Source organism: Paracoccidioides lutzii (genome assembly GCF_000150705.2).
Source record: "Paracoccidioides lutzii Pb01 unplaced genomic scaffold supercont2.8, whole genome shotgun sequence".
NCBI classification, from domain to species: Eukaryota; Fungi; Ascomycota; class Eurotiomycetes; order Onygenales; family Ajellomycetaceae; genus Paracoccidioides; species Paracoccidioides lutzii.
The window spans coordinates 317,605-331,847 of NW_015440954.1; the positions used below are offsets into that span (position 1 = coordinate 317,605).

Genomic DNA, 14,243 nt, shown 5'->3' on the forward strand with positions numbered 1-14,243 from the left:
GACGCCGCCTCCCCCAGCAGCCGCTGTCTATATGAACCCCCTTTTCCTTCTCTTCGCCCAGCTTCTCTTTCGCTCCGTGCAGCAGCGCCTTTATATCCTCCAGTCGTCCTTCTTTCTGGTTCTTCGCGGGCTTCGGCTTCTTTCCACTCAAGCAACCCTTCTTTTCTCGATTCTCAATACACAACCAAGTGTTGCACTTTTCCCCACTCCTTGAAGGGTGCTCATCTGCGTCGTGTGTTGGCTCTTTTTTTTTGCTTGAACAGTCTCTCCTTTTGCACAGTGCTCCGTGCAGCTACAAACAACGCCGTCGCCCGCTGGCAAAAACGAAAAATAAAATATACACTCTCTCACTTGTGTCTGTCTGCCTGGGTCAGATCTGTCATTCTCTTCCTGTGGAAGAGTAAATCATATCACGTCGACTTTTTTTCTTCTTCTTCTTTTTTTTTTTTTTTTTTTTTTTTTTTTTTAATTACTTATACCATCATCCACAGTTGACCTGTGCGTGATCGGAAGAAGGAAAAGAAAAAAAAAGGAGAAAAAGAAAAATCTGTCTGATTTGATTGTCCTGGTTGATACACTCATTTCAAAACACCATACCCCCAAACCCAACAACAATCATGCGTTCCTCCATCATCCTCAACGCCATCTTGGTCTCCGCCAGCATCGCCAACCCAATCCAACGAAGAGCCTACGCTACAGACGTCACCATCGTCACCGTCACCGAATACGTGATCGCGGGCAACCAGCCAACCCCTACCCCGAACCCTGACAATGCTGCCGTCCAGGCAGACCCCAAAAACCAGAAGCCCAAATACACAAAGCCCGAGCCGGAGCCGGAGCCGGAGCCGCAGCCGCAACCGCAGCCATCATACGAGCAAGAACCTGCTCCCCCGGTCGCTAAGCCCAAACCGTCCACCCCTCCTACCCCTTCGTATGGAACAGACTACAAGAGCTTGGTCCTCAAACATCACAACATCCACCGTGCAAACCACTCCGCCCCCAGCCTTACATGGTCCGACAGTATGGAGAGTTACGCGCTTACTCTTGCCAATCGCTGCGTGTTTAAGCATGATGTGTAAGTCAAGACATAACCCTCTTGACATTTCCACCCCTTTACCATAACCCCTTTATTTAACATATATAAAAAAAAAATCCAGCTCCATCGGCGACGAAAGCTACGGCCAAAACATCGGCTACGGCATCGATCGCCAAAATATCGGCAAAATGATCACCAACCTTATGTACAACAACGAGGCCGATCTATACATCGACCTCTACGGCGAGGACAACCCAGACATGTCCCGCTTCAGCGACTGGGGCCACTTCACCCAGATCGTCTGGAAGTCAACTAAGTCCGTCGGCTGTGCTACTGTCAAGTGCTCTAACTACCTGGGCTGGAATACCGTTTGCAACTACAGTCCTCCTGGTAGGTTTTGATTTTCCATATGATTGATGATTTGATGGATGGGTCGGATGGAATGTGCGCTAATACAACAATGGTAATTATAGGCAACTTCGCTGGCAGATACGCTTCGAACGTCGCGAGACCAGCCGGCGCCGCAATGGCTGTTGCCTAGATGTGATAGTCTGCAGGGTTTTCATGGTTTTTTTTTTTTTCATAAAGATGGAAAGGGGTTGGATGCAGGGGAAGAGGCAAATTGGTTGAGTGTGAGGGCCTGGGCCTTGAGCTCCTTTTGTTTGGTATTTCTTTATATGTTTCTTATTTTATCATTTCCCCCTCCCCTTCTTCTTCTTCTTCACTTATGATTTGGTGGTAGCCGTTCTTTTTTTGGTTGAATTATTTTTTTCTCTCCTTTGTCTCTTTTTCCCTTTTCTCCTCTTGCCTTTGTTGGATTTGCATTTTCCCTTTTTTTCGCCCCTTTTCTTTCAGCGTCAATTCCACTTCTCAAAGTACAGATACTAAAGCTTGTCACGTGGAATTGAACGGAGGTGACAAGAGGAAACGATATGGGATGATGAAGAGGGAAGCCAGGGGGTTGAGAAAAGGGGATAGAGAGAGAAGAAGGCTTTTTGTGATGAAAAAGTGGTGTTTTTCATTTAGCTATGTATTCTTTTATTGTCTTCATTATAAATAAAAATATTTTCTGTACTTTTTTATTTAACCCGATCTAAGCCCAGTCGCCATGTATTCTTCGCTTAACTAATATATCTTTTGTTTTCTCAACTACCTCAACTCAATACTATATTTTTATTTTTATTTTTATTTTTTTTAAAAAAATCAATATTACCCAGCTCGAGGATTCTCCGTTCAGTTAAAAAAGCATTTTATTTTTTGAAGTCTTTTTTATCTAGTTATATGGGGTCTGTTTGGTTTGAGAGAAAGTTAGATAGATGGAGCCATCTAACCATGGTACCACACTCCGTTGACGTTTGACCCAATTTCTGTTTGTGCTACACAACAGGTTACCAGTGCTAACAGTTCCTTCAACTTGCACGTTGTTGCTCCGACCAGTGATCCTTTCCTTTTGTTCTCTTGGGTCCCGTTCCAAGGGTTGTCACCTAGGCATCTTCGACGGGCAGCGGATATTCTTTTCTTTTTATTTTATTTTTACTTTTTGTGGTTGATTGAGATGGGCGTGGGTACTTTTGTAGACGTGTTGATTGGGGTTTGTTATTCTGTTCTATTCTATTCTGAACCGCGCCTGTGTCTTCTGCTTTGGTTACACTGTCCTGTGCTGTGCTGTCCTGTGCTGTGTTGGGTTCTTAGACTAGTGGCTTCTGTAGATAGATATGTTGTTTCCTTTGTGACAGGGGGGATTAAGATGAGGTGGATAAATTAATTCTTTTACTTCTTTTGACTTTGGTATGTAAAAGGTCAGAGGAAATTAGAGTCATAGTTATTATGTAAACATACATCTACATACATATATATATCCATGTGTATTCGTGGAAAGTTAATCAATGCCAGCAGCAGAGTGCACAGAAAGAAAAACAAAAGGGGAAAACACTTCTTTTGTTGATGCGTTTCTTCTTATTGCTTCCATAACTAGTTAGCTATAAGTTTCTTTGATACTTACAAATTACCCCTTTGCTCTGCGTTTACCCCTTGGGTTTGTCCCCCGTTGATTTTGTTTGTGGCACGGGTAAAATAGGTAGGGGGAGGGGGAGCGCATTGTGGTATTTTATGTCATTTCATTTCATTTTAGTTTTTGAAAAGAATCTCTCAAACCCCCCCTCCTTCTTTGTTAACGTAGTAACTGAGCTTATTTGTTTACCGGTAGAAGCACTGTTTTCCAAGGAGGAGATATATGTGCATCTGCATTCTGTTATTGAAGGAATATGGGGAGGGAAGAAAGGGTACGAGATATATATATATGTCTAGGTTAGGTATTCGCGAAGCACGTATTTTATCTAGTTACCTTGAAGTTGATGACGTCGTGTACGAGAGGGCCGGATCATAATAGTTAACCATAAGCCAATTGGTTCTAACTAACGTACTTCACCCCCGAGGGAGCAGCCAATTCAAAATATCTTCTAATTTAACTTCTCATCCAGCTCAACGCGCAATTCTTCCACCAATTCGCAATAAGAATTCTAGAAACTCCATATAGACGAAGGGAAGACTTGAGCTCTCAATAAATGCTATTAAAAAGTAAGAAATATCATCAATTTCTGAAGCTGCATGTCTTTTTGAGGTGCTTTGTTTCACTCTCAGTCATAGACTTAATGATCAAACTGCAAGGGTGAATTCACAGGATTGATTTAAGACCTTGGGGGATACAATTGCTGAGCTTGGAATTCTGTCAGAAGATAGATACAATTGTGATGAGGCTGGCTTTGCAATGGGACTCTGCATCACTACTAAGGTTATTTCTAGTAGTGAGTGCTACTGCCGGGCTAAGCTTCTACAGCCTGGAAATCATGAATGAGTAACTGTGATTGAGGCATTGAATGCCTCTGGATGAGCACTACCACCATATATCATTCTCAGAGAGCAGAGCCTGCAGGAAGGCTGGTTTGAAGGCTGAATGTTAGTGCCCAACAGTTGAGCCATGGATAAGATAGAAATCAAATGGCTTTCTAGGCTGTTTATTCCTGCAGTGAAGCCGCGTCAGGTTGACAGTTCTATTCTTCTTATCCTGGACAGGCATGGCAGCCATCTTACACCAGAATTTGATCAAATCTGTATGAATAATGGAATCATTTCACTCTGCTTGCTGTCACATTCATCACATCTTTTGCAGCCTCTAGATGTGAGTGTTTTTGCAGTGCTAAAGCAGGCATATGATGGCTTGATTGAGCAGTGAATGCACTTGAAATCAATGCTATTTGAAAGATTGATTTCTTAGAAGCTTATCCTGCAGTCTGTATGAAAGCTTTCAAAGCTCAGAGCATTCAGAGTGGCTTCAAGACTACTGGAAGAGCACCATTTCAGTCTGACTATGTTATTCAGCAGCTGAATATTCAGTCAGCTCTGCACTTCTATCCCCTCACACAGTAGCTCTAGCAATTCAGTCACATCCTGGATGCTTTAAACACCTATAATCCGCGGCAATTTCACCAGCAAGTGAATAAGATTAAAAGACTTATGAAACGTCAACCTCAAGGCTTAGTGGAAGGCCTTGACCAATTATCAAAGCTTGTGACTATGGGATGGTTTGTACCATCATCATGAAGAAGCAGTACCAGGATATATTCAATGTGAATGAGATAGAGAAGCAGAAATGCAAAAGATCTACACGCAGAATTCAACAAGCAGATGGAGGTTTAACTAGTGAAGAAGCTCAGAGTCTTCTAGTTGAGTCTGCTGAACAGCTGAATATTCAACTCTGCCAGCCTCCGCCAACTGAGCCTGCATCACGCCAACGGGCTCCACAACGCTGCAGCAATTGCGGCACTCTCAGACACACAAGGATAAGATGTCCTCAATCTAGGGTAATTTAATTTAATTTAATTGAGCGTTGTAGTGGGGAGATATTTTGAATTAAAATCTAGTTAGTTGGGATACGGGGTGGATTACGTTAACTATTAGTTAGTCCGCCATTTTGCATTAACTGTAGTTATTGCTTCTTACTGACAGAGCTTCGCCGGCAGTCATTGGCTTCGGAACCATCGCAGTGCGTCGGATCTTCTGCAGTGATCTAACCCCGTTCATTCAGTCATATAAACATGAATGCTCTATCCCACCCCTACCTTGGGAGGTATTGAACTATGGATTCCAAGGTTCACGTCTGGCGCTCATCCTGCCCATCAGTGCCGATCTAGCTGACCGTCTTACACCACCAATAAAACTACAAACAACACCGCTCAGCACGTGTGACTGCAGCGCTGCATCACACGGATAAGATTCGCTTAGGTGCGTCTACTTGGTTTGGAAGGAACGTTGATCTTTCATAATTCTTGATAATGAAGGGCAGCCTCTTTGCGAGGGGGGGGGGGGGGGGGGGGGAAGTCAGGGCCATTTAGAACAGCGAGGATATGGCAGGGCATAGACGCTGGGATGGTCGAGGTGCAAGATGCGAGATGCGCTGGCTTTGGTTGTGATTCTGGAGATAGAACATCTCTCAGTGGCCCTGGCATGTACGAGGCCCGTGAACTTTTGCCACTTCCTGACGAGGTGCTTGAGGGTTCGTAGGGCCAATGGATGTGGTACGGAATTGGCGACGTTGGAGGGTGGTCGGGAGAGAGGTGGCGGAGACAGGTGGCGGAGAGAGGGTGGGATGGAAGTTGGTTTGACATTTGTGGCCGTGGAGCGCGAGCCCCCAAGTAGAGATTTGGTTCTACCAATTAACAGCGGGCAGTGGGAGGATTTCCGCTACATTTTGATATCAAAGAACATCTCAATCTCCTCCATATCAAAGCCACCAGCTTTGAGTTTACCGCGCGTGTCAGAGAGACATCGAATTTCGCCAGCTGAGAATATGTTATATTCCACCAGGATCCAGCTCACTCAAGTAATCATTCAGTTTTGGTCCTCGGCGGCAATTTAATTCATTGAGCCATCATGTGAAGGGTAGAAAAGATCAGCGGTCAGTGATTGTCGGGAACCGAGGAGTCCTTGGAAATGAGTTTAATTTTGTCAATATAAGTCTGCCAGCGATCAAGTCGAGCCAGCGATGCTTGATGCGGTGAACTTGCTCTACGGTTCAAACTTTCGGGGCCCCCATAGCTTAGATGTGGCCGCTTCTTTGGGAATATATGGAGATATATATATCGGATGGATGAGGTTATGAGTCCTCAGGTCGAACCGGGACTGTGTTAGCTCTGCTGGGGGAATGATACAATACTCGTTTTCCTCCTGTTAACGAAATGATGGGAGCCGGTGTAAATTGGCTGTGGTAAAACATGTTGCAAGACTGCAACCTCAAGTTGTTGGGTGGGCTGCGGAATTTCTTCTGCGCTATCCTTTGTATTTTAAAATAGACAGTAAAAGCTGGGATGCAGTTTCAGCGGGCGAAGTTTGCCGTGCTTGAACTGTCGACACTGCCTTAGAGGCCGGCCTGATATCATACCAAGAGCGCATATATATAGATTATAGATGAGCATAGCACTGCAAAAAATACTCAGGTGCAAGAAGACTTGGCCAGAAGTATGATTGGAGACCAAGTTTATAGTTATGCTTTTTTTTATTTTAATCAGCAAAGTGCAAGCCTTCGATCAAGACGACACATATAGGCATCTCATAGCATCGGATATAACATAGCCATGTCCGCTGGAGATTTGGCGTACGTCAGATACATTCATGCTCAACATTTCGAAGTAGTCAAGCCCAGAGACGATTCAAGCAATACCGCCAATCTCATGGCCGTTCGAGTCTTTGAAGCGGAGCAAAAGATCGGGTATTTGTAGGGCCCTTTCCGTGCTATGCACTTTTCATAAAGCAATGTTCCTGGTCTGGTTTCGGCCGACTGTTTCAGTGTTTATATAAGACACACACACACACAAGAAAAAAAAAAAAAAAAAAAGAAGGGGGGGTGGGGGCCAAGTCAATATCTATCAACGGGCCGTGGAGCTGGAGGACGAGTTGATTGGCATTCCGCAAACTCGAAACAATTAACTTTCCTGTTGCTCCTATTTCTCTCAATTTTTCTGCTCCTTATTCCAATGCAAGCGAAGTTGATTAAGTTACGCCCGTTGTTTCTGTCAGCTGAAGCTCCACATCTCTACGGGAGAATACATATTGAGAATATTATCTCAAAACCGTGGAAGCCTCCAGACCCAACCGCCGCTCCCAGCTGCTAACTGGCAACGTGGTGTCTTCTTGCATAGAGGAGGCCGTTATTCGCCAGACTTTCGCGGTTCAGTCATTGTGTTCCGTTGTGTTCCCACATACCGAACCACAACGGTTCCATCATTGTTGGGAAACATGAAGATGTGGGGCAGGGGTTGCTCAGCCACTGACGGACGCTAATCGTCCCTTCAATGCAAGCAGACAGGTCCAGAAATAATTAACTGATTATCCAACGTTGGGACGTTCTGGGCGCACTGCTACTACGCCTTTCCCGGTGCCGATCAAGGATTATATGCAGACCACGTGATATGGTGCAGCGGGTGTGCGAGAATGACTGGGATGAGGCGCCCGCTCTTCTTTTTTTCATGTCTGACTTTGGATACATGCTCATTTAGGACGCCTCAGCAGATGACTCTCAAAGCAATCAAACATTTCTCAAATAATAAATGCTAAATTCAGAATATCAGGAGCACAGAGGCTAAAAGCCTGGCAGCCTGCAGTGGCAGGCGAAGAAAATAATACACCTTGAATAGTAGGAAGGTTTTCTAGCTGAAGATCTATGGTGCTTTGGTCGAAAGTACCCGTTCTGTGATCGGCATCTATGGATTGCTTGGACAAAACCTAATCGCAGACGAAAAGGAGCGGCGGAAGTTCTCTGTGCAAAGCTTCGGTCGCTTCTCTCGATCCAAACGTTGGGTTTGCTATAGAGTCAAAAAGCATGACATCACTCAATATCTCAAATAATAATAATAATAATAATAATAATATTTAAATTAAACTAAATTAAATTAAAAATTAAAAATTAAAAATTAAATAAATAAATAAAATAAAATAAAATAAAATAAAATAAAATAAATAAATAAATAAATAAATAAATAAATAAATAAATAAATAAATAAATAATAAAATAAAACAAAATTTTACACTAAACGAAATTATAATTTTATAAAGATCCAAGTTAGTTAGGCAAACACTCCAAAATGGCAAATACAATTACTTCCCATATTTTACAAGCACCTTCCTCTCCCACCCATCCTCTCCCACAAACGCCTCCTGCTCAAGCCGATAGTTGCCCAACCACGGCAACAACTGCGCCCAGATGAGCCAGTAAATACCACCGGCAACCACAATCGCAATGCCCACAACGCAATGGAGGTAGTAGGGCAGTTGGTTGTAGACATTCTGGCCTTCTTCGGGTTGTTTAAAGGGCGCAATAACAAGAAATATGTTGCTGAGGCCAAAGAAGATTACCACTGGCAGCGTCGCTCTGACGGGCGGGTTCCAGTTGTATTTCGACCGGTTGAGGTAGAGGTGAATAAGGCCGGCGGCGACGAAGGTGTTGATGATAGAAACGGGGTATAAGATTACACTGTGTGTGTGTGTGCGTGTGTGCGTATGGATATGTTAGTAAATTAAGCTTTTGTAGGAAGGCTTCGTTGACAGCGGGAGTAGGTGGGTGGGTTGTGGATGCATACTTAAGAATAAAGTTGTACGCATCACCAGGTGGGGGAACTAGCATGATAATGACCGAGACAAGCCAGTGCTCAAAAAGGCCGGCGAGAGGAGCGTCGAAGGGTTTATTGCTGGCCCATAACCGAGAGAATGGGAGAATACCCTCACGACCAAGTTCTTGGACCACTGTCATGATATCAGAGAGAAGTATGTAGCAGAGATGCTGTGCGGAGGTTGAGACATACAACGGCCTTGCGAGAAGATAATACTAAGCACATTGCCAAAAGCTGAGAGCGCGACGAAGACGGATAGTGCTCGTTCAGCCTTGGGGCCAAAAACATTTCGGAAAAAGGATGCGGCAAGAACACGGCCGGAGGAAAGTATTTCTTCCTTTGGTACTGCAGCGAAATAGGCAACCTATCATTTAACCATGTGAGTAGCGGAAAATCAATTCCAATTGAGGGGAAGGGGAGAGGTAACCATACATTTACCAACATATACAATATCGATACAATCCCCAGCGCGAGAGGGGCGGCAATCTTCAGCGTCCGTACAGGATTCCTAGTCTCGCTCAACGCATAATTGGCATTATTGTACCCAACATAGCTCCAAATGACACTATATAGGGCCGTGACCACTCCATACGCGCTTCCCCTGGTTCCTTCAAAGGCATTATGGAAGTTGTTCGGCTTCTCAACTTTGAGAGCGCCTCCCAGTGCAGCCCAGCCTGCCACGGCAATTACAACGATGATAATGAGTTTTATAGCGCCTAGCAGGTTTTGTAGACGCAGTCCCCATTTCAAGGCAAAGCCGTGGATTAAAAATGCAGCGGTGATGCAAGCAAGTCCAACACCTCGCTGATTCCAACGCGTTACCTCGACCTGCGCTGCGCGTAGGATGTACTCGCCAAAGATGACAGAGTTAGATCCCGCCCAACCTGCTCTCAGTTAGCATAAATGGTGGGCCTTCAATGGCAAGAAAGTTTAACCTGCCTCACCTAGGAAAAACACATATCCAGCATACATGCACGATGTCAGGAACCGCGGCTTCCGAAACACGTATTCCAAGTAATTCTTTTCTCCGCCGTTTCGAGGAAGCCCGGTCCCAAATTCACTGTATACCGCCATGCCCGAGGCAGCAATGATCATGCCCACAACCCAAATGAACAGGGCCAGCCCCACACTACCTGACAGAGCAAAGATACTACTAGGTGTCGCAAAGATTCCAGTGCCAATCATGCGGTTGAAGATGAGGAACACGGCTGACGTGAGTCCTATCTGACGTCGTGCAGAATCTATCTGATATGTATCACCTTCTGTAGCTAAGGTCAACCAAACCGTGGATATAAGCTAAGTGTTTCATAGCTACGCGCATCAGTGCATTGTATTCCACATACCCTCTGACTGTTCCTCCTCCGCCGAAGTGACAGCTTCCTTGAAGCTGTTGTTGCTTGAAGATCGACATATCCCAGACAACCAATGGTTGTCCTCGTTTGCCATCTTAGGTTTGCGGAATCCGCAGTATCAAGCTGGAATGCTATTTGTGAGGTTAAAAACAATGTTTTAGTGAACAAATGAATAAAGCATGGAGGCTCCGGAGAAAAAGAAAAAAAGAGTATTCGATGGACTGATAAATAGACAGAGCCAATATCACTCTGTACAGATGAAAATATCCCGCCAATACAAGAGAAAAAGTCGCAATTGCTATACCACGAAGACGCAACGCTAAAGGACTTTGCAGCTCTTATGGCGTGTCTAACCCTAGGCAAGGCGAAATGGAGAGACGCCAGCGGCAGTCCCTATCAGCGAGGAATGTTATGCCATCGCTATCCAATAGCATTTTCCCGATAAGAAAATTCCGCGCCGGAATTGCGACATGGTCCGCTTCAATTTTCTGTCTGTTCTTTCTTTCTTTCTTTCGTTTTTCTTTCTTTCTCTCTTTTTTTTTTTTTTTTTTTTTTTTTTTTTCAATTTATTTCATTTCATCTCATTTCATTTATTTATTTTATTTTGGAGTTCGCCGCTCTCGAAGCTGGACCCGTTAGTTAATTCCAGCGCAAAATTGCTTTTCAGATTTCTTTCAGAGCGACATACTACAGATTTTCAATTTACCTTGAATCAAAATGAGACTCGCCACAGACTGTCGCCATCGCTTAGCTCACTGACATCATAAATGCCCTTTCGGGTTTGAAAGGACTGTGGCTGACAGTCAGAAAAGAGAAACGAAGGAACATATTAATAGTAAGGGAAAGAAACATAGCAAGATGAGAGTTAGTTGATGACGAATATCAGCGCTCGTTCGTTTGTTCGTTCGTTCGGTGATGGGAGCATCCGGGAAGGGAGGCTGGCTCCTATATACGGCCTATCCAGATCACGTGCGGAAGGCGGAGCGTCAAACCCACCGGTCAAGACCGGGCCAACATGAGTTGCTCAATCAAAAATATGGTCTATCACTTCATGCCTTCATAGTTATCCTTCAAGGGTCCATTTGAGAGGAAATTCAGAATCTCGATTTATAATATATCCAAAATATGTTCGAGATTCGGGATCATCAAGATTAGTAACTATTCTTCATGTCAAACCAGCTTACAAAACTTGTTCTAACTTTATGACAGATGTGACAACCATCCACACAGACACTCTCAATACATTTTCTATTATCCTCATCCCATCACGACCTTTGAGAATTGAGAGGGTTTAACTTCGAATTCTGATATCATCATTTATCTGGAGTGAATAGTTATTGGACATTCTTCGTACAACTGTCAACAATGCTTACCAAAGCTTGAATGACATGAGTAACTAGTTACAACAGATTCATTTCTATATTAACCATCTCGACTCGAGCTTCACCAATTCGTGCTGAGCAGATTGGCAAAGGAGACTCGGCGATCGTAAAAGACAAACGTACGCCAATTGTGCCTTGACCTCAATTGAGTCGTCTGCGTAGAGGAGGGGACAAAATGCAAGTGTAGATAAATGGAAACCCTCTTACCTGGCTAATGACCACTCTCAAAAATTAAACTATTTAAGTTCGGACTGGTGTATACGCATCTTTACATATACAGAAAACTTGACATTGGCATTTAAACTATTCAAACACCGCTCGTTTTCGTTGTTCTGAAAACATATCACATATCAATAGATATGTGACTCTTTTCTGCGCCCTGGAGGACTGCCTCAGAAGTCTTAGACATCTTTCCGCATGGTACTCCGTAGTGAGTTTCATTTTCCTTCTCAGAGGCCCCCTGTTGTATATCTATATTATAGTAATAGGCCTTCGGAACATGGAACAGAGCCATTATATCAAAAGTAGACCTCTGAGAGTATTATAGCTCCAATATTTAAAAATAAGAAAAGTAGAATTGAATGTAGGCTTACTTAATTCATAAGTCTGCTGATAGTTAAATATTTTTTTTGTGTGTGTGCTAATTTGTATATATCATGCTGGATTCAGGTCATTGTGGACACTGGACGCTCTCATGGTAAATAACATGGAGCGTCACACACTTAAATGGATTAATCCTCGGTGCTTGTGGCGTTCAAATCAGAAGTGACTATAGGCCAGCTCACAAGTTATGAGGTTGATTTTTCTGACGTGTCAGAAGCCAGCTCAGGGTGTGTGTCATTTTGTCAATCTTTCAGTTACAGTGTTGAGATTGAACTGCAATTACCCCGCTTTGGAACTGCACTGAAAATTGAGGCACAGTGATTCACATCGATTTTGGCGGCATCAAATGCAAGATTTGACTTGAGTATTTCTATTGAAATTACGGAGTATATCTTGCAATTCTTTTGTGACCAAAATAATTATATTGTCTCCTGCTTTTTGAATCTAACATTATAAACAAATAATGGGTGTCAGAGTCTGGATCCTTGTCTACGCTGGAGACCCGGTGGACCTTTGCAAGTATCGTCATGCCAGCCTATTCATCAGGTTTGGTGACGAGCTCCCAGATTGTGGCACTTTGTTCCACATTACTGGTGCACAAAGGAGTTTTCAGTTTGAGGAACAACCCGGATATAACCCTTTGAAGAGTTCCAAACTCCGCAACATGGTTGAGGTTGGTGATATTTCTGCTCAAGTGTCGAATGTTCGCTTTATTCTCGCCACCACCAGAGTGCGGAACGGTATCGAAGATGCAGATTGGAATTGCCAAAACTGGGTTGGGGATGCACTCCAAAAGTTTGTTGAGCAAAGATGGCTCAGAGCAGAGCAAAGGGACGTGGCAATCGACCACATGGTGCAAACATGCCTCCAGGCTACAGATGAGAAATGATGTATGTTGACTTCTGTATTAACTATACTCCTCGAAAAATATCAAGACTGACTGACGCCGCATAGGGTGGTCAAAGGAAGGATATATTCAGCTGCTGCTTCCTCAAAGTTCATGACATATACACATCAGGGTTATCTCCCATCGATGAGCGTAGTCAGGTATAACTGGATGACTATTCACTAAAATGCTTCCAGCTTGGAAATAAGGAGAATCATTCAGATTTTCGAATAGCATGATAGATTCTCTAGTGTGGATTCCAAGTAACTCTTTCAAAAAGCTGAAATTGATGACAAGAAAGAAATTCCCACATACTCCTCCTCGTAACAAGGCGGAAGCATGTAATTAAAATAGTCTGGCCAGCCAGGCATTGGATTCAACTGCCTCAAAGCTCTGTAATGTTCCCAATATTCTGGATACCACCCAGCGTCCTCCCAGTCAATAATTGCAGTGATATTGCCATGTTGATCCACAAGAATGTTTCGCGGCGCCAGGTCACCATGAGAAAAGATGATGTCGTGGTTTTCTTTAAGACAGGCTTTGGCATAATGTCGCAGAGTTGATGGTGCCTGTTTAATAATTCTTGAAAGAAGGAATTCATTGAAATCCTTTTCATTGTCGAATGGCCCGCAACTTACACGATCATATCGACCAACCGTCGCTTGGCACCGATTCAGCCCGCCAATAAACGACCCTTTCAGGCGACGGAGTTGGGATATATAAGAACCAATTTGACGGGTAGCAGATATCTTTTGGTCGTGAGTCAAGGTCTCCCAGGCTTCTTCAAGGGGACTGCCAGGCATGTAGTCCATAACAATTGCTTTTCGGTATCCATCCTGACGTACCGCGTGCACACGAGGAACAGGGATAGTGGTGTTTTCCGCCACAAATCGCAACGTATCTGCTTCATTGATATTGATCGACCCAGACTTAACTACTTTGTCCTCTCCATAACGGATGACGGTTCGATTTCCCAAGGAATGTATGACCTCACCCCCATCGTCAAATTCAAACGACATCTGGTATCAAAACGGGACAACAAGAATCAACCTCAATCTTCCAACCTATTCGCATATGTTGCAAAGCAGAAATCGGAGTCCAGGGTATAAGAAGTGTCTCAAAGTTGACGGCGGCTTGCTTTTGTTTGCGGAGTATGTTGGGTTCAACTAGCCGTGAACAAAACGCAGCTATATTACCAACAAAACCAAGGGGAGCCGAACTCTCTGTGTTTCGTCGTGGAAAGAAAGTCGGGTCAACGTATGAGGTTTTCGGCCATGATATTTAATGGTGCATGGGAGATGGGAGATGGAAGATAGGAGATGG

General features: G+C 43.9%; 5 protein-coding genes across 5 annotated transcripts; 3 read left to right on the forward strand and 2 right to left on the reverse strand.

Moving 5' to 3' along the window:
- Nucleotides 1-617: 617 nt before the first annotated feature.
- Nucleotides 618-1,577, forward strand: PAAG_03057 (hypothetical protein; the record flags this gene model as incomplete). The annotated part of the gene is made up of 3 exons (XM_002794466.2): nt 618-1,075; nt 1,158-1,426; nt 1,510-1,577. The coding sequence occupies 3 exons, from the start codon at nt 618-620 to the stop codon at nt 1,575-1,577; spliced, it is 795 nt and encodes a 264-aa protein (XP_002794512.1).
- Nucleotides 1,578-4,632: 3,055 nt separating this feature from the next.
- On the forward strand, nt 4,633-5,101 carry PAAG_11686 (hypothetical protein; the record flags this gene model as incomplete). The annotated part of the gene is made up of 2 exons (XM_015847285.1): nt 4,633-4,896; nt 5,042-5,101. The coding sequence occupies 2 exons, from the start codon at nt 4,633-4,635 to the stop codon at nt 5,099-5,101; spliced, it is 324 nt and encodes a 107-aa protein (XP_015703074.1).
- A 3,084-nt stretch (nt 5,102-8,185) lies between these two features.
- PAAG_03058 (high-affinity methionine permease) lies at nt 8,186-10,143 on the reverse strand (the record flags this gene model as incomplete). The annotated part of the gene is made up of 6 exons (XM_015844834.1): nt 8,186-8,561; nt 8,668-8,830; nt 8,890-9,061; nt 9,130-9,584; nt 9,642-9,959; nt 10,041-10,143. 6 exons carry the CDS (start codon nt 10,141-10,143, stop codon nt 8,186-8,188), a joined length of 1,587 nt encoding a protein of 528 aa, XP_015702040.1.
- A 2,354-nt stretch (nt 10,144-12,497) lies between these two features.
- PAAG_03059 (hypothetical protein) lies at nt 12,498-12,923 on the forward strand (the record flags this gene model as incomplete). Its single annotated transcript, XM_002794468.1, has 1 exon — nt 12,498-12,923. One exon carries the CDS (start codon nt 12,498-12,500, stop codon nt 12,921-12,923), a length of 426 nt encoding a protein of 141 aa, XP_002794514.1.
- Nucleotides 12,924-13,192: 269 nt separating this feature from the next.
- Nucleotides 13,193-13,939, reverse strand: PAAG_03060 (hypothetical protein; the record flags this gene model as incomplete). The annotated part of the gene is made up of 1 exon (XM_015844835.1): nt 13,193-13,939. The coding sequence occupies one exon, from the start codon at nt 13,937-13,939 to the stop codon at nt 13,193-13,195; it is 747 nt and encodes a 248-aa protein (XP_015702041.1).
- Between the last annotated feature and the right edge of the window lie 304 nt (nt 13,940-14,243).